Consider the following 19,260-nt stretch of genomic DNA (forward strand, 5'->3'; position numbering starts at 1 on the left):
TCTTCTACAGGCTTACTTGTGAATAAGCCCCATCCAGCTCAGTGACACTCAGTGAAAGCATTTACCTTTGCTCACCACTTAGTTAACACATAATTAGAATAGTTCCAACAATCCCAAATGTAATCGTTTTAAAAATATGTTGATAAATACTGTGGATGAAACTAAGGTTGCCAACAGGAAAACGTGTTCTTTTGTTTAATAGAGGCTTAACATGTGGAAATGGGCACCTGAAACTTTTGATGGCACAGAGTTAAATTACATAACATTTAACACCTAATAAATAATATCCCATTAACCCTCTATTACATTTTTCTTCCAGGCAGCTGGTAGCCCTGGATGTCTTCCAGAAAGTCTATATCTCAATATTTTTCCAAAGGAAAAATAATCACTGCTTTTTATCAAAGTTCCATTAAGCACTCATAAATATGGAACAGCAACTAAAACTATATACTTGGAAATAGACAGCATGTCATCTGTTGATTCTAATGTTCCAAAGGAACTCTGTGGTATAAAGGTTAAAAAGTGTGCTTGGGTCCATCACAGTTCCTACTTACAATTTTTTTGGTTTTGGGGGTGTGCTGTGCTTGTGACAACTGAAGAACTCACTATCTCTATCATCTGTTTATTTTTCATGTCCAGAAAGTATGAAAGGTCTTGGTGAGACTTTTGAACTATTTCAGTTCAGCATAGAGGGAAGTTGGCAGAAAGTACTGAGAGAAGGCTTTCTGTGTACCCTCACCCCATCTTGTTCAGGGCTTTTCCTCCAACAGAGACAAAACATAGACAAGAGGGTGGAGGTCTTCACCCTAAACATGCTGGGGGCATGTTAGGATGGGACCTTACATTTGACACCTACATCTTCCTGGAAAAGGAGATACTTGAGAGAAGAAAAGTCTGAAGAGTTACTTCAGACTTTATTTAATTTTATTTATTTATTTATTTATTTACATTAGACTTTTATCCTGCCCTCTCCGCAAGCGGACTCAGGGCGGCTTACAACAGTCGTTTACACAATTTAAAACAATAAGTCAATAAAATCTATAAAACATTAATACAATTAAAATTTAAAAACTATTCCATGGTGCTGTACCATTACTATGTTGGCGGTTCTGCTTTTCAGACGGTTGGTCACCGGGAACTCTAGCTGACGTGAGGTGGCAGCTCTCTCTCAGTTTAAGCATCGAAGGCCTGTCGAAACAATTCGGTCTTACAGGCCCTGCGGAATGTAGGAAGGTCCCACAGGGCCCTTATGGCCTCTGGGAGAGCATTCCACAACTCTGGTGCTGCCACCGAGAAAGCCCTGGTTCATGTCAAACACAACCTGGCCTCCTTTGGTCCAGGGGTGGACAGCAGATTTTTTGTCCCTGAACGCAGTGCTCTCTGGGGGATATATGGGGAAAGGCGGTCCCACAGATAAACAGGTCCCTGACCATAAAGGGTTTTAAAGGTCAATACCAACACCTTGAAACCGATTCGGAACACAATAGGTAGCCAGTGCAGCTCTTTCAGCATTGGCTGAATGTGCTCCCATCGAGGGAGCCTCATTAACAGCAGTGCCGCAGCGTTCTGCACTAACTGTAGTTTCCTAGTCAGCATCAAGGGTAGCCCCATGTAGAGAGCATTACAGTGATCTATTCTTGAGGTGACCGCAGCATGGATCACCATTGCTAAGTCATTGTGCTCCAGAAAAGGAGCCAGCTGCTGCACCTGCCGAAGATGAAAAAAGGCGGATCTAATAGTGGCTGCTACCTGGGCCTCCATCATAAGGGAGGACTCAAGGAGCACGCCCAAGCTCTTGACCTTAGGGGCCGATATCAATGGCACCCTGTCTAGAACCGGCAGCTGGACCCCTCCCCTTGGACCACCCCGGCTTAGATAGAGAACGCCCAGCTTAGATGGAGAATTTTATTTTAAGTTTCCACCCCTGCCAGTTTACAACATACAGTCATTTCCCCTGCTGGAATATAAATAAAGTATTTCAATAAGTAGCCTCAATTTACAAGATGTCAGTGTCAGCATGAGTTTGAAAGTCAAACTTAACAAAAGAATATTCAAATGTACTAGTTTGCAACATTGATCCAGTTTGGTAATAAGAGTAGGTTTACCTTAGTTCCTCTGACAAATCCTGGATAGTAGCATACTTCTCCTCCAGAGACACCTGTGCTTTTTGCAGCATGTCCTGAAGGTCTTTTAGCTGTTTCAAAGTGATTTTTTGTTCTTCATTGGTTTTTTGCAAGTCAGTTTCCAGTGCTTCTCTTTTCTGTATAGTTTCCCTTTGCTGCATCTCACTCTGAAGTAATTTCTCTTCCAACACTTTCACTTTCATGCACATAGAATGTAGAAGGAATTTTCAGTAAAAACAACAACCCAGAAACTCCTTTCTTTATGCACATCAGAGCACACTACAACATTTCTGATACATTCTGTGGTCAACTAGACTATTGAAGACATGCTAGAATATCAGAGTCTAGAGATCACATTTATCACATTTACTGCACTGCAGTGCACTCCCCATGGTGCAGAGTGGTAAGCTGCAATATTGCAGTCCAAGCTCTGCTCATGACCAGGTAGCTGGCTCAAGGTTCACTCAGCCTTCCATCCTTCCAAGGTCGGTAAAATGAGTACCCAGCTTGCTAAGGGTTAAAGTGTAGATGATTGGGGAAGGCAATGCCACTACCCCGTAAAAAGTCTGCCATGAAAACGTCATGATGCGACATCACCCCAGAGTCAGAAATCACTGGTGCTTGCACAGGGGGACTACCTCTATCGTTTTAATGCACTCAAACTGTATTTTGAGATATAACCATCTAAGGACATCTTCTAATCCTGATAATATGCTCTTAGATAAACACAGAGTACATGTTCATGAGAGGTAACTTCACCCTTGATATCTCTGTGCAGGAACAGGAAGACTTTCTATGAAGTACCAGGCCAGGAGAAACTGGCCTTGATGAAAAGTGATATCACTGCAGGAAGGAAAAGAGGTAACTGGAGTGTGCAAGGGGAGGAAGGACACCTGAGCAGAGGCTCAATCCTGTAGCATCAAACCCTCGTTTGGTGTTTTAAGTGTTACAGTGCCATCCTAAGTAATTACACCTTTCTCACCCCAATAGATTTAGAAAATGCAGCTTTGCTCAGAATGGCACTATTAGTCTATCACAGCAAAAACACCAGGTGACCACCATTTAGAATTTGCTTTGCAACTGTAAATAAATAAAGGTTCTCATGCTTCATCCATAGATAAGAGAACAGTGATTGGCTATGGAACAACTGTACATCTGGGTACAGAGTTAGGCTAAAAACACATCGAAACCAGAAGTTTTAAGCAAAGTAATCATCACCATGAAGATATCATATAAGCTTCAGATATCATATAAGTCTGATGTATATGCTAGTCATATACATCAGACAACTGCTGAATGATTGCAGACCTATTTTTGTATGTATTTTTATAATAGTGTGATAAAGCTAAATAATATAATCTGCTAGAAGCATCTGCCAAACAAGCTATGTTGAAATTAATGGGACTTCCACATTATAAAAAGCATTTTTAAGGGATTACCTTGTTGCATCTTTTTACAGAGTTCTGAATGTTTCTGATCCAAAGCCATTTCCAAATGGCCCAGCTGCGTAGCTTTAAAGTGACTATCTCGTCTTAAGTGCACTAATTCTTTCTCCATGTCTATTAATTCATCTTTGCACTGATCCATCTCTGTTTTGATTTGCCTAAACAAAATTGATAAGTATCAACAAATCACTGAATAACTTTCTGAATAAACATAATCCTTAGCAAAATACAATTTTCTACAGATCTAGAATATCACATATGATCTGCAATTCAAAAATTGGTACGTCCAACAACAAAATTGGATCTTCACCAGCAAGATACTTTCAAACTATTCAGGTCATTAGAATTAACTACACGGTTAAATAACTTGCTTGAAAATTTAATTCTGAAATCTCTTTCTTCAAAGAATATAACATTCAAGAAAAGAATCACAATACATAATACAGATTTAAGGAATGTAGTAAACAATAACCCAAATAATTAACAATAATGGATTTTCTCCCCCTGTTTTACTGTGTAACAATCTGGGGGAAAGATGGCATTAGGTTTTGTGATATAGATTACTAGAATATGTATGCTATGATATGTTGACCTTCCTCACCTTTAAACTTGAACCTAAATTTTGCAGTACTTAAGAAATGTGCAAGATATTTACAGCACAATCCAGAGAGGGAGGGCGGAAAGTCTTTTGGGAGCAGATGAGCTGCTACGTGGGCGCAGGAAGGGTTTGCACTGACGTACAACCGGCACCGCCACAGTGGAGGGGAGTTACATGGGCGGGAGGGGCCACCCAAGCGGGGGCGGAAGTGAGGCGGAGTACGGCATTTAGGCAGAGAAGGGGGTGGAGTTGGGGGGGGCGGCTAGGCTTAGGCGGCTTCCTGAGCAGTTTGGCCCAGGACATGCCCCCCCCCCCCCGAGAGGCGCGACTTTATGCCGGCAAAAATGGCAGCATGGCCCATAGGCACTCGTTGAAACAAAAAACAAAGGTCGCCTTCACCGATGCGGAAGCTCGCAAACCCCTTAGGGAGCGGCATGATTGCCTCGCCAATTCCCTCGTGCCTCGGGCTGACGAGCCCCCTCACCAGCACCCAATTGTGGTCTCCCCCCTCCTAGAAATACTTCCACTCTGGCCTCGCACAACTCAGTTGTTAGGGAGAGGAGTGCGTGGTGGGAAGTTCTGCCGGCGAGCTCCCGGCCATACAGACTTAGAGTGAGGGACAGGCAGGCACGTTGGTGATGGGTTTTGCACCTTGCAGTTGCTTTGACAGTATCTTTGACTTGCGAGGGGGAGAGAGAGATCTCTCCTCTGGGGCTAACTGCTCTTGTTTCCAGGTCTCCACAGCTTCCGGGCTCCCAGAGGCTCTGCATGCGAGGACAGTCACCCATTGCTGGGTAAGTTCTGCTGTGCCCCCCCGTCCTCCCCCTCCCCTCGCTCTCGACCGCTCGGTGTGCAAGCGTCTCTGGCACTTGAATCAGGCAGTGGGCTCCAGCAGGGGGTATTTGCTGACCCTGCTCCCCTGTGCTGACACCTGCTCCCTTCCCTTGGTCTGCCCTCTGCTACATCCCCAACCCCTGGCAGGGCAAGGGGTGTGTGTGTGTGGCAGCTGCCCCGTTGTGGGGAGGTGGGTCAGAGACTGTCCCTTTCAGAGAGCACCCGATTGAAATGCAGCCTGCTCTTCCAGCTGCCGCCCCTGCAGGTGCTCTTGATCTCTATCTCCATTCTGCAGGTGGGACTCCAGGATAGAGGCTTCCGCGTGTGTCACTCCAGGGGGGTTGTCTGCTGCTGGGCTGCTCATTCCCAGACACACATTCCAGCCGCTGTCCATGACAGCGGACTACTGCACTTTGTACTTCCTGCTTGTCTGTCTGCCATTGGCAGTCTCTGACAGCAGGAGGGTGTGAGGGGATTGACGGCTTCTCCATGGTCCCGTGCGGGCCTGTCTCGCCCTCACTCCCATCTCGCCACCAAGCCAGGCTTCTCATGCGCGTATGCCCAGCCTCACTCCTGTTCCTTCCCTGTGTTGGTGGGATGTCTCTCCTTTGCCTGTGATGGCCTGCCCATCATTGGCTCATCAAGTTCTCTGTTTGGGGGTAGGTTGGGGATGGCTATCAGCCTCTCTGGGGCCGCCTCTCCCCATCCTTGACTGTCATGAGTCAAGGCGCATGCACCAGGACTGGCCAATGGGGGGGGTGGGCTGGCCCTCCCCTCCGGCTGCCTCTGCCTTCCTTGTGCCTCTGCCAGCAGCATTGCCATGGCGACCGTCTCCCTCACGGCAAGCTACGCCTCTCCCCTCCCCATACTCCAGCGTGCTGAAGTCCTCAGGATGTCTACTAGCAGCGCGCCAGCTAAGCCGTGGCCGGCCGCCACTTATGTCTGGATTGGGTTGCCCAATACCTTAAGTATCCCCAAACATAAGAGCTTTTACTCTAGCATGTTTTCACATTTTGCCATTTATGCATCTTGAAGGTGTGCTATAAGCATATCCCTTTAAATGACTGTACCTATGGTACAAGGATGAGAGAGATTGTATCCCATGTGTTACTCTCTTGCAGTTGTTATAAGGGAGTTAGGGAGAATGTAATTACTCCATTTTTGGCTATGGTACAAGGCCATTAAGCAGAACAGCTTAATTACCCCGCTTTTTGCTGAGGAGAAAGTACACAATACTAAAGTGGCAATGTTTTTCAGTGTAGAATTTGAGAAACAGTCCTGGATGGTGAAATAACTTGTGTTAATCTAATTTTAATAAATGCTATGTTCTGTCATAATGCATGCATCTTAAAAGTCTGTTGATTGTATAATAAACTTATCATTGTTGAAGAACATATTAATAGAAAAATATTCTGTACACACCTGATTGTGCTGGTAAGTTCTGTCACTTTTTGTCTTTTCAAATCATTTTCCTCAGAGGATAAATGGAGCTTCTCATTGGTTTTTCTCAACTCTTCTTCTGAATCTTCCTTTTGCTTTTGGAGCTCTTGCTCTAGTTTTAATAACTATTTTAAAAGATTTTATTAAAAACAGATTCAACATGCCACGAAGTCCAGTCTGTTAAGCATGGTTACTCTCAATCAAATGGGGCTTACTCCTCATAAGACAGCAGCCTTCAGTTGCTAAATCCACTGTAAGGTATGGTTTCACACCTTTCACAATTACTGTTTTTAATAGATATACATTACAAAAGTCAAACACCAATGTCTAAGTTGATACTTCTGTAAAGATGTATTTGGTTAACTAAAGTGCTACAGAATGACATATTACTTTTAAATGTAATTTTAAATACAGACACTCAGCATTTAATTCACTAGTTAAAACAGCCACAAACCCTGGGAACCATGAAGCAATACACTAGAAATCCGTTAGCATTGTGAAGTTTCATGACATTTAATGAGACTGCTCTGAAATTAATGAGGACTACAGGCTGGCACCTCTAACCCAAGCACATGTTCTTTGGTCTAAATGAAACTGTATTCTATGCTGCAGTCCAGAAGAGCCACTGGAACCAGAACAAAACTCAGTTCTTTAATAATAATAATAGCTTTTATTTCTATCCCGCCCTCCCCGCCTAGGCGGCTCAGGGCGGCTAACAACAGCTCATACGTTAACATAAATAATAAAACTTTGGATTTAACAATTAAAATTAAACATATAAAAACCAGTTAGTTAAATTAAAATACATAATTTAAGTTACACTATATGTATATATATATATATATATATATATATATATATATATATATATATATATATATCTGGCAGCAATAAGACTGTTCTGGCGCTGGTTCTGCCAGTTTAGATAATATTATAGATGGCGGTTCTTTGTACCAGGCAACTCAGCAGTCGATGTCATTATAGGCTTGTCTAAAAAGGGCGGTCTTGCAGGCCCTGCGGAACTGGTCAAGGTTCCGCAGGGCCCGCACTTCCTCCGGAAGCTGGTTCCACAGTGCAGGTGCCGCAACTGAAAAGGCCCGTGCTCTGGTGTTTTGGAGTTTGACCTCTCTCGGTCCAGGGATGGTCATTTTGTTTTTACCCATTTTGTTTTGTTTTTAATTGTATTCAAGTTAGCTGCACCATGAAGCAAATACAGTTTCCATAGTTTTACATATATTCTATATGGTACTTGAAAAACTGCACATAGATAGGGATATAGTTCTGTGTGTCCGAGAGGGGTTTAGGATGTTTTTTTCTGACAGCCTCTTATGATAACTACTTTTGAAACTAAGTGGTCTTTCACAAAAAGTTTATGACACAGTGTCAAAAATTCCAAGCGCTCAGTGTTCCTACAGCTGTTCAAAGCTAGTGGGTTTTTTAAGGATTAGGGACAGCTAATCATTTTTTCCAAGTGATCTTCTGCAACATAAACCCCAGAGAGCCTTTATAAATAACTTTAACATTTGACATAAAAAATGCACCTGCTTTTGAAGTCTAGCTTGGCTGTCTTCTAGATCACCATTTCTAATAGTTTCCTGATGCAACATTTGCTGCTGCTGCTGTAGTGTCTGTTGCAGAAGGAGATTTTGCTCACTGGTTGCTTGAAGGTTGTCATTTTTAATCTTTATTTCTTTTTGCAGCCGTTGTACCTGAAACATATCAGCATGTGGTTATGATGTGGCAGTAACTTTGATATTTATTCTCGGTGTACATGATCTTCAGAGCAGCTATTACTAAACCACTAATAATATGAGTTGCCATCAAAGAAATTCATTACAAACTAAAATTCAAGTATACATAATTTGAAAATTCTGCCCAAATTTTAAATACTGGTAAATACAATCTGAGAGAGGCCACTATAATGGAAAACACAACAAAAAATGCAAGCTAGTGACCAATTTACTAAGTATATAGAAATCACTCCAAATGTCCAAAACATGTATATTCAAGTCCCAAAGTAGTGTGGTGACAAGCCAATCGATTAAGTACTTGTTTCTTTCCAGTCTTCATCAGACCTGGGACCACTAACAAAAGAAAATATTATACAAAAATATCAGAAGGACATTCAGACACCACCAACCCTCTTCCAGTGAAAAAATATATCATACCTACATATTGATTCAATTATATAGATTTTTTACACAATTTTCAAAAAAGAGGGACGCAGAGCGTCTCCAGTAGCAATTTCACATTGGCTACAGTTCAGTATGTGGCTTCTTGTGCACCCTAATGGTGCAACTAACATGTTTAAAAAGGCAAACATCTCATTTACAACTGCCATTACACAAACCTCTTAAAGGTAAAGTAACATATTTCTAATGCAACATGCTAAAAGACACAAACACCACAAAACTATATCACAGCAGATACAACATACAAAGTATTCCATACAAAGAATGTCAAATCCCATAATTTATACAAAAATATGTTATCACACAGGCAAATTATGCACAGCACTATAAAGAAGACCATTCATAAAAAACATGTCAAATCATTGGTCATATTCAGTCCATATGCCCCAATTTTAAATAAAGCAGTGATTCCTAGGAAGATTTATTGTGACTTTGAATATCAGAGTTTGAATATGAGATTTTTCACACTACTGTGTGGCCCACTTAACATCCTAAGCCACATGTAAGATTTCAGACCTGCTGTGTTAATACATCATCAAAAGTCTGTTCTTTCTTTACAATTCCTTTCAATAAAATATCCTTCTATGCTAATTCTTTCCATAACAAGAACTGCTTTCTTATGGGCAATTTCCAACCCCACTAAATGGGGAGACCCATACCAACTGCATCACACAAAATGGTCAAAAGCATCCAGTTTACCTCTTCAGATTTCTTCTTCAGCTGTTTCTCAAATGACTCTTTATTTTCTTCTAGTCGATTCAAGTACAATGATAACTCTTCCTGACAGATATCTAGTGCTGTCTGTAGCTGTCTGACCTAATTAGATAGAATAATTTAGCATGAGGAAAAGTTAGTGTAGTTGCTCTCCAACAAACACATTTGATTACACATAAAATCAGATTTTCTACTTTGCAGGTACAAAGTCAACACATTGGGTTGAAGCCTACCAACTTTTCATCTAGAGAAAGACAGAAGAGGGGTTGTTTTTGGCTCCTGAAAAGGCAGAGCTAAGGACTGTGGGAACCATGTGAACAAAAAACCACAGAAGATGGGGCTGCATTAAACAAGTTTACAAGATCATCCCTTCTCTCTCTCTCATGTCGGTTGAAGTTACCCAAATAAACAGCCTCATCACTGGTCTGTTACCAAGGGTGGACAAATAGAGCTAGTGTCCAATGGCTGCACAAAAGTCAGGCTATCAGCAGCAGCTTTACATCAGAGTGCTCCAGGGGCTTGAAAAAACACATCCCAGTGTGTTTTGCACAGTGCAATGGGCTTGAAAATTCCAATAAGCACCCTTACTACCATAGCCATTTAAAGGAGAGAGAATGCGAGTACTGAAATGCTGGTTGTTAATATTTGTAGATAATTTTTATTTATTAGCTGAATCACTTTCCTCACCATCCAAACACATCTTTCTGAATTTTTTGCTCCTTTTGGAACTTTTATCTTAAAGCATCAGGTGATGATACCTGGAACTCTCTCACAGATCATACAGACAGCACTTACTTTCTCTTCTCCTTCCATTCTAATCCCTCCCTTCTCAAATCTACCTTTTCCCCAAACACTACTGCTTAGCCATTTAATCTTCATCCTTAACTGAAACTGAAGATTCAGCCCAAGATTCATGACTAAATGCAGTTTGTTTGTTAGAGGCATGAATTTAGTTAATTAACAGATCTGCATGTTCACTCCCTTTCTACAATGCATGCAAAGGGCTTTTAACTAATTCTAATTAGTCAAGGCACCCACATTCAGACATCAAAACACATGGAAGTTTCTTTCCTAGTTCTTGGATTCTTAAACAAAACTTAGTTTGTTATTGCACTCATGCCTGGATTTCATAACTAACTCAATACAGTGGAAATTTCAAGCCCATTGCACTGTGCAAAAGGATGCAAGCCCGGGTAATCAGCCTGGTTTGTGACTATGAAAGAATTCCAGTTTGTATAATCTGAATCACATCTTATGTTTTGAGTAGGCATAACTGCATTTGCTCACAATCACACCTACTGCTTCTCCTTTTACTCTCTTTTCACCCTATCCTTTCCTGCCTTTCTCACACAGTTAAACTTTATTTAAGGGAATGGACATGTCTTCTTTGCATATCTTACTCTGTAAACTACCATGTACAATGATAGTTTCAGGTGTGTAGCCTTGCTGGTCTGCAACAGAAAAGCGAAATACGAATCCAGGAGCATCTTAAAGACCAACAAGATTTCCAGGGTATAAGGTTTCAAGAACCCTGACCAGGCTAGCCCAATCCTGTCACATCTTGGAAGCTAAGCAGTTGTTGGCCACAGTCAGTATTTGGATGGGAAACCACCAAGGAATACTAGGGATAATAATAATAATAACAACAACATTTTATTTATATCCCGCCCTCCCCGCTGAAGCAGGCTCAGGGCGGCTAACAACATCTCAATCCATACAATAAATTATACAACAGGTTTTAAAATCACATTCACTTAAAACATTCCACTTAAAATTAACATTCCTGGTGCTACTCTATTAGGCGTAAATATTATGGCGGAATCACTTAGGGCGAATCATCAGTCGTTCAGTCAGGTAAAGGCCATCTTAAAAAGGATGGTCTTGCAGGCCCTGCGGAACTGTTCAAGGCTCCGTAGGGCCTGCACTTCTTCCGGGAGCTGGTTCCATAGGTGTGGAGCTGCAATGGAGAAGGCCCGTGTACGGGTATTCTTTAATTTTGCCTCCTTCGGCCCGGGGATAGTCAGCTGGTTCTTCCCAGCTGACCTCAGTGCTCTCTGGGGTTCATATGGGGAGAGACGGTCCTTCAGGTAGCCAGGTCCTCAACTATATAGGGCTTTAAAGGTGATAACCAGCACTTTGTAACGAACCCGGTATACAACTGGCAGCCAGTGCAGTCCGCGCAGCCCCGGGGGTATGTGCTCCCATTTTGGAAGCCCTAATAACAGCCTAGCTGCCGCGTTCTGCACCAGCTGCAACTTCCGGGTTCGGCACAGAGGCAGCCCCATGTAGAGGGTTGCTATGCAGAGATCACCTCTGAACAACTCTTGCCTTGAAAACCCTACGGGGTCACCATAAGCTGTAACTTGAAGGCAAAAAAAAAAAAGCTTTCAAGAGCCAAAGTTCCCTTCATCAGCTACCACTAAAGAGACTATGACTTGGATCCCACAGAAAGTGATTGCTGAAGAAAGAGATTTCCAATAGTGTAGCACACGTTCCTCACTTCCCACAATACCCCCCCTCCCAAATGCTGCTCCTGGGGGACAGGATGCTTCTCCCCAAGAACAGCGGGGGGGGGGGGAGATATTGCTGAAAATCAACCCCACTTTCTGTCAGTGGACATTCTCCACCAAACCAATACAACCCCATGTAAATTATAACCATTTATACAGTATTATAAGAATTTATTATATCGTAGAATCAAGGAATAATCCATCTCATATATATATAATATTTAAAATACATAAGAATTTTCTTTATACAATTACATCTCATGATAACCTTGTCACATAAAGCAACAACATTTTAGGGATTCATTCTCAATTTCTTCTTTCAAAATGAAAAGAACGAGACTGACAGTAACAAGCCCTTCCATTGTAATCAACATCATATTTTGTCCAGCTAGGATTTAAAAAACCCATAAAGATCCTGCAAGTTGTAAGATACTGTAAAAATGCTATTTACCTTTATTGTTTCCTCAGTTAGCTGGCCCTGTATTGTCTTCAAAATTTCTTTGTTCTTGATATTCTGCTTTTCCATTGCCTGTTTGTACCAGAATTAAGAAGACAATTTTTTATTTTATTGCTCAGATTTTATAGTTAACTTTAAATCACCAGGGGGGGGGGAACTGTAACTTTTCTGGCACCATTCTGTATAAGGCTGAGTGCCATCAAAATGTTCAATCCTTTTCTGTTTTTATATAAAAGAAAACCTCCTCAGAGGTTCTTGATCTTAATTAAGACCATGAGTGGCATAGTGCTTGCAGATTTGTGTGGTGTAGGTATGAATCTGTCCAACTAGGACTGGGCAGATCTGGGCTCCAATCTCCATGCAGCCATGAAGTGAACTGAGTGACTTTGGGCTCGTCACCATCTCAATCAAACATACTTCACATGAGTATTTCCAAGGATAAGATGCTGCAAGGGTATTTTGAGCAGTCATGGGAGAACCACTCTACTACTTCCTCAGCCATTACAAAGAGGCACGTGGAAACACCAGATAGGGACATATGAAGCTGCCAGTAATCTTGTGTCCAGCTCTGTTCTGTCTGTTCTACAGTGTCCTAAGCAGAGGCCTTTGCCAGTCTTAGTCCCTGAGATTGTTTTAATTGAAAAAGATAAGGGCTGAACCTGGGGCCCTGTGCAGCAAAGCACATGTGCTACCTATAGCCCCTCTCTATATGAACACCCACAGGGTCATAGTCCTGTTTAACACAGGATTGGTTCTCCATTCCCAGAGAAATATACGAGATGTTGCTCCCATAGATGATACTATAGATGTTGTTCACCTTTAGCAATTCCTCTAAACAACCAAGCATGACTCTTAAAAACAAACTTAAAATAATGGGGGGGAACTATTCAGCAAACAGTGTGACAACAAAGAATTAGTGCTACCTCATTGCTGTCTAGTAACTGTTGGTCCAGTGATTCAAGTTGGCGTTGTTTACATATAACATCCTGGTGTAAAATGGACACTGTCTTCTCTTGCTCCTGGAGTTGCTGGCTTCGGGTTTCCAGTTGAGTCTGAAGCTACATAAAAAGATTTCTTTATTTCCCTACACTATACCTTGCATATATTTCTTTGAGCATGGCAGATAACTTCGTCAGCATTATTTATCACTAACAACATCTATAGTATCAGTTACAGTGATGTCACCAGCAGTATTTTACATTTCAGAGGTGGGAAAGATGTTTTAGAATAAAAATGTTGACCCCTTCAAAAAAGTATGAGAACACAGTGATTATAAATGCCACAACATAAAACTTTCCTAACCGAGGATCAATGCTAGAAGACCTCTACCTAAATTTAGTGTTCAATACTTCAAATGTTTAAAGTTTATTGGATTTAAGACAGGCAAACTTTTGTTCAGGAATCGAACGTTGTTTGGATTCTTAGAATCAGAGGAGAGGTGAATGTTGTTGACCAGCCTTTCAAACACTGGCTTGAATCCAGCACAGTGTTCCTGCAGGCAAAAGGAGGATCAATGCTAGAAGACCTCTACCTAAATTTAGTGTTCAATACTTCAAATGTTTAAAGTTTATTGGATTTAAGACAGACAAACTTTTGTTCAGGAACCGAACTTTGTATGGATTCTTAGAATCAGAGGAGAGGTGAATGTTGTTGACCAGCCTTTCAAACACTGGCTTGAATCCAGCACAGTGTTCCTGCAGGCAAAAGGATTTCTGCCTCTAGTGACTGTTGTGTGTCCCACTCCTGATGCAATCCAAATTGTATCTTGCCGCCCAAATGTTATCACCTCACTGTTTCCTGCTAACTCTTCTATTGCCACCTCTGATGCTCTCCCTGCACAGTGGTGTTCGAAGCATAGGAAATTAACATTACATCAAAGTACATTTTTAAAAGATCACAAGAAGCAGCCAATGCAAGACTGATAAGCATTCTTATTTTTTTCCCTCAGCACTTGAACAAGAACTTCAGGATTGCTGCTTATTTGTTATTTTTATTTATTTAAGTCAATTGGACCCCTCCACTCTTAACTAGCATGGCTTCCAATATAGAACATTACAGTACAGTAAAGTGAATATATAATAATAATTACTAAGACAAAAATAATCAATATTAATATTCATTGCAAAAACAATATAATGCAAGACATAATCTTACTAATTCAATCTGGTTCTCCATTTCTTTGTGTTGCTCAAGATGAAGCAGCTTTGTTTTTTCTAGAGTTTGAATGAACTCCTCACGTTCCTCAGCAAAGTTTCTTTCCAAATTGTGAAGCTGAGAACGTACTTCCTAAAAAACAACCGCATGCATGGCATATATACACTAATGTCTAGCACGGGGCTGACCAAATGTTCGTAACATAAGAGCCACATAGAATAAACATCATATGTTTGACATGTAAGACATGAAAGTCAGATGTTTGAGATCCGCAAGATGGAAGGAAGGAAGGTAAGAAAGTAAATAGATGGGAGAGGGAAAGAAAGCAACTTTAAATGCATTCTCCAAGCTGCCATCCAGTGAGATGGGTTTTTCCCCCCAAGAGCCATACAATGTGTGTGAAAGAGGCAAATGTGGCTCCTGAGCCACAGTTTGGCCACCCCGGTCTAACAGAAAAAAAGTTATGGATCTTCATTGTAGGTCAGGTGGCCAAACTTGCGTAATTTAAGAGCCACATAGAATAAATGTCAGATGTTTGAGAGGTGCAAGGGAGGGAGGGAGGAAAATAGATGTGTGGGAAGGAGCAGGGAGGGCGAGTGGAAAGAAAGCAACTTTAAATACATTCTCCAAGTCACTTTACTTTACTTGATTTATATCCCACCCTCCCCACCGAGGCAGGCTCAGGGCAGCTCACAGCATAAAACCACAACAAACAATTTAAATCCAAACAATATTATAACATTTCACATTCAATAATTAAAACAGTCAAAAATGATTTGGTGCTAGCCTCTTTGATGTTGTATAATTTCAATGGCGACCATATTTCTTCAATTTCCCTACAGTACAGGCCCAGCGTCAGATAAAAGCCAACCGGAAGAGAGTGGTCTTACAGGCTCTGCGAAACTGGGCAAGGTCCCGCAAGGCCCTCACTTCCTCTGGCAGTTGGTTCCACCAGTAGGGGGCTGCTATCGAGAAGGCTCTCTTTCTAGTGGTCTTTAGTCAGGCCTCCCTTGGCCCGCATGTGTGAAAGAGCCACATGTGGCTCCCGAGTCACAGTTTGGCCACTCCTGCTGTAGATATTGTCTTTTAATTCAATTTCCTACATATCTAGGGGCTGAAAGAGGACAAATAAAATGCTGCTCTTTGGAATGGAAGATTTTATATTGTACTAAAAAATGTTTAAGACAGAACCATTTAAAATACCAAAACTTGTTAACATATCAAGGTTAACATTACAACTAGGAATACATCTCCCCCCACCCCAAATGTTTTACCATTAGGTTCTGTTCCAGCTCAGTATTTCTTGAGGCAGCATTTGTATATGCAACTGTCTTTTCTTCCAATTGTTTTTCAAGAGCTGAAATCTTAGAAGAATTCCTTGCTGCCTGTAATTGAATCCAGGAGAAAAAAAGAATATAGACATTTTTGAAATGAATAAAGGCAGCCACCCTCCCTTGTTCTGTGTAGCTACAAAAATATCATTAGAACTACCTCGATAGTTCAAGTGATGTCACTAAGCAACATAAAAATTGTGAACAAGAGAAGCTAACATTTGCTGAAAGTAAATACCTAGCATGAGTGCCAATATAACCTTCCCATGAAAGGATGGAGAAAAGGGACAAATATTTTCAAGCCCTCCTTTTCCCAGTAATGCTACCATTTAATACCATTTCTCTGATTTCTTGGTATCTAAAAATGGTGAGCATACAGCTATCCTGCTTGCAGCACTAATTATTTATTCCCCCACCCCAACAATTATATTGAGGACAGGATATAATGCCACTGCTCCAGTTTAGAGCTTTTGGAAAGATGCCTGAAAGGCTCAGATACACTTCAGGTATTATATAGTTCAACTATCTGAATAAGATCTAAATAATTTGTGAATAGCCAACCTAAGCAACCTCAACCCAATGCAAAAAGGGGAGGGGGGCTGGGCTGGATCTCTGGATGAATTACTGGAAAAAGTAAAATTTATAGTGGGCAGATTTTTGGAATGACTGCAGGTGCCCTTCATTGTTCCCTCTAAACTGAGTTAGTGTGAGCTAGCTCACAGTCTTTTCGCCTGCAGCTCACATTTTTGTCTTAGCTCAGGAAGAATGGCCCCAGAGCAAACTAATTTATGCAATCGCCAAATCACCTGCTCACAACTTTAATGGCAGTTGCTCACAAAGTAGAATTTTTGCTCACAAGACTCGACAGCTTAGATGGAGTATTGCTGCCCTTTGTTCTTGCAGTACAGGGCTGCTTGTCCATCCTACTGTACTAGTGTAACTTTTTGAAGCCCACCCATGGGGTCAGTCACATGGGTCCCTCCCAGCTGATCAGCAACTGGTTTAAAAAGCACTCGTGTGGCCTTTCAGAAGTTATATTTATGCAATTAATCAATTAAACTACTGAACGGTTGACATCACAGACTTCTTTTCCCCCCACTTACTTTTCGTTCCATGTTGGTAGATTTTGTAGCTTTCTCCAATAGTTCTTCCTGTATTGCTTGAAACTGAGTTGTTCGCTGGGCCATGTCAGCCTTTAAAGAAGAATTCTCTTCTTTATATTTTTCCAGCTTGGCATGCAACTCTTTTAGACGTTTCACTAATTTCTGCTTCTCCTTTTCAAACTTCTTATTGATCAGTTCCAATTGTTTTACTTGCTCAACTTCCAGGCTGTGCAATACACTGCATTCTTGTCCTTCACTTTCATCAAAGAAGTTCTGAGCTATCTTATTGACCATGATTTTCTGAATCTCTGCATCTTTCATTTGCAGTTTTAGTCTACGAGGAAAAAGCTGGGTGACAAAGATGTTTCTTTGTTGCTCAAAATACAATCACATAATATATAGTAGCTTGAAAACACTACCTTAGCTCTTCTATCAGGGATCTACTTCTAACACAGCAACCAGCACAAGAGGCTTCTTTGGAATGATGTTCACCATGATCTGATTCAGACTGCAGATTAAAGGGGGGAAAAGGTTTATGCAAACAATGAAGATTCTCATTCTTTTTTGGAACACCAGCCCCTCCTCCCTATCATATGATTGAAAACTGCTTTTCAATAACGGAGAATCTTGGAATTCAAAAGCAGCATGCAATGTGGTGTGCAAGATCTGCTGTAGCAAAAAAGAGAAAGAAACACTATGTGTATACAATTCCTCTGCATGCTTTACATCATGGTATTTCTCATTTGATTTGCTGATTACTAGCTTCCGCACATACACCGAATATTAGTAATAAAAATCTGTGTGGTACGATGCAGAACACAAAGCTAAGCAAGCAAGGATGGAGGGGAATTTTTCCACTAAAACTAGACTTACGGTAGGGTCAGGGGTAAGAGTAACTCAGCTAAAATGTTTAAAAGCATAACAAGTAAGCCTCACTGTGAATATCTGGAAGAAGAAAATGGGTTACTTTATTCAGACTGGTCATTGTCCGACTGCTTCCCAATGTCACGTTCTCATGACATCCAACATATACGAGCCCATTAGGGGAGGGCGGGATATAAATTTGATTAAATAAATAAATAACCTATAAAAACATGGCTGCATACCCACTTCCTCCTTGGAAAGCATTTTATAATGTTTTAAAAATAACTTTAAAAATTACTATTCTCAGACTTTTTATTTTTAAAAATGTACCGTACCTATAAAACTCAAAAGTCAAATACTAAATTCATGCCAAAAAGAATTTACAAAACATATATGGACTAATAAAAAATCAAAGGTAACCCTAAAACCTTTACAGAGAGGAAAATTAGAAGGTGGATTGGTAAATCTAAATATAGTAAAGTAATCATGCAGAATATTAAAGACTATTCATAAGTGGATATATGCAAATCAAGAAGAATCTTAGTTTAAGTTCGATCAAGAATCCCATTGCCTGATATTTCATGATATGCTTTTAAAGTAAATGCTATAAGGAGAGACTGTATAAAGCAGGGGTTGCCAAACTTGCTTAACATAAGAGTCACATAAAAAATGTTTGAGATGGTTGAGAGGAGGGAGGCAAATGTATGGGGGAGGGAGGAGGGAGAGAAAGGTGGAAGAAAGCAACTAACTTTAAATGCATTCTCCAAGCTGCTGGCCGGCTTGCCAAAGTGATTTAAAGAGAGAAATGCCTTTTCCTAGCAACCTGACAGGGCGGGAGGGGGCTTTGAGAGCCAAGTGTGAAATATGTGTGAAAGAGTCACATGTGGCTCCTAAGCCACAGCTTGGCCATCACTGGTATAAAGCTTAGTAACCCAGTGACTGAGGCAGTAATTGATATCTGAACATCTTTTAGAAGGATTAAAGCCCAGGCAGTTCATTATTGCAGTCCTTTGTATTTCATGCACAGTTTAAAAATCATGCATCCATGTGTTCAGTATGAGGCGCTACAATTTAAAAAGGATATAGACTGGATCAAAACAAACTGTACTAGGCTACTGGATGTAACCCTTAATGGGAATTGTCTCCCATATTTGGAAAGAAGACAGAAAAATGAAAAAATGGTTTCAGGTTTTTTTCCAAAACTATATGATGGCAAACCAAATGAATTCATGTTTGACAAAATTTGAAGAGATAGTATGGAGGAAGAAAGTACAGAAGGGATTTAAGTCAGCTATAAATGGCTGCTTATCTCCAGTTTCAGAAACATTGAAATGTAATTTTGTACAGAAATGATAACAGATGATTGGTAAAACCATTACTGAAAAAGAATGGCAAACTATTTTCTCCTCTCCTGCTGTTACAGCAAATATGTATGAGAGATATTTTTATAAAGTCATCTAAAATTGGAAGCCGCCCTGAGCCACTCGTGGGAAGG

The 19,260-nt window shown here is 40.9% G+C and overlaps 1 protein-coding gene across 1 annotated transcript in view; it reads right to left on the reverse strand.

Annotated features, from left to right (window-relative positions):
- CCDC18 (coiled-coil domain containing 18) overlaps window positions 1–19,260 on the reverse strand; it is a 46,555-nt gene that overhangs the window by 16,303 nt on the left and 10,992 nt on the right. Inside the window, exons 11-21 of the mRNA XM_060232250.1 lie at window positions 17,321–17,409; window positions 16,902–17,235; window positions 15,742–15,852; window positions 14,468–14,599; window positions 13,237–13,371; window positions 12,308–12,385; window positions 9,332–9,448; window positions 7,982–8,149; window positions 6,423–6,565; window positions 3,563–3,726; window positions 2,106–2,319 (exon numbers count right to left, since the gene is read on the reverse strand). Coding sequence (XP_060088233.1) covers window positions 2,106–2,319; window positions 3,563–3,726; window positions 6,423–6,565; window positions 7,982–8,149; window positions 9,332–9,448; window positions 12,308–12,385; window positions 13,237–13,371; window positions 14,468–14,599; window positions 15,742–15,852; window positions 16,902–17,235; window positions 17,321–17,409 — 1,685 coding nt within the window. The remainder of the gene's footprint in view (window positions 1–2,105; window positions 2,320–3,562; window positions 3,727–6,422; window positions 6,566–7,981; window positions 8,150–9,331; window positions 9,449–12,307; window positions 12,386–13,236; window positions 13,372–14,467; window positions 14,600–15,741; window positions 15,853–16,901; window positions 17,236–17,320; window positions 17,410–19,260) is intronic.

This window comes from Heteronotia binoei, chromosome 2 (genome assembly GCF_032191835.1).
Source record: "Heteronotia binoei isolate CCM8104 ecotype False Entrance Well chromosome 2, APGP_CSIRO_Hbin_v1, whole genome shotgun sequence".
Lineage (NCBI taxonomy): Eukaryota > Metazoa > Chordata > Lepidosauria > Squamata > Gekkonidae > Heteronotia > Heteronotia binoei.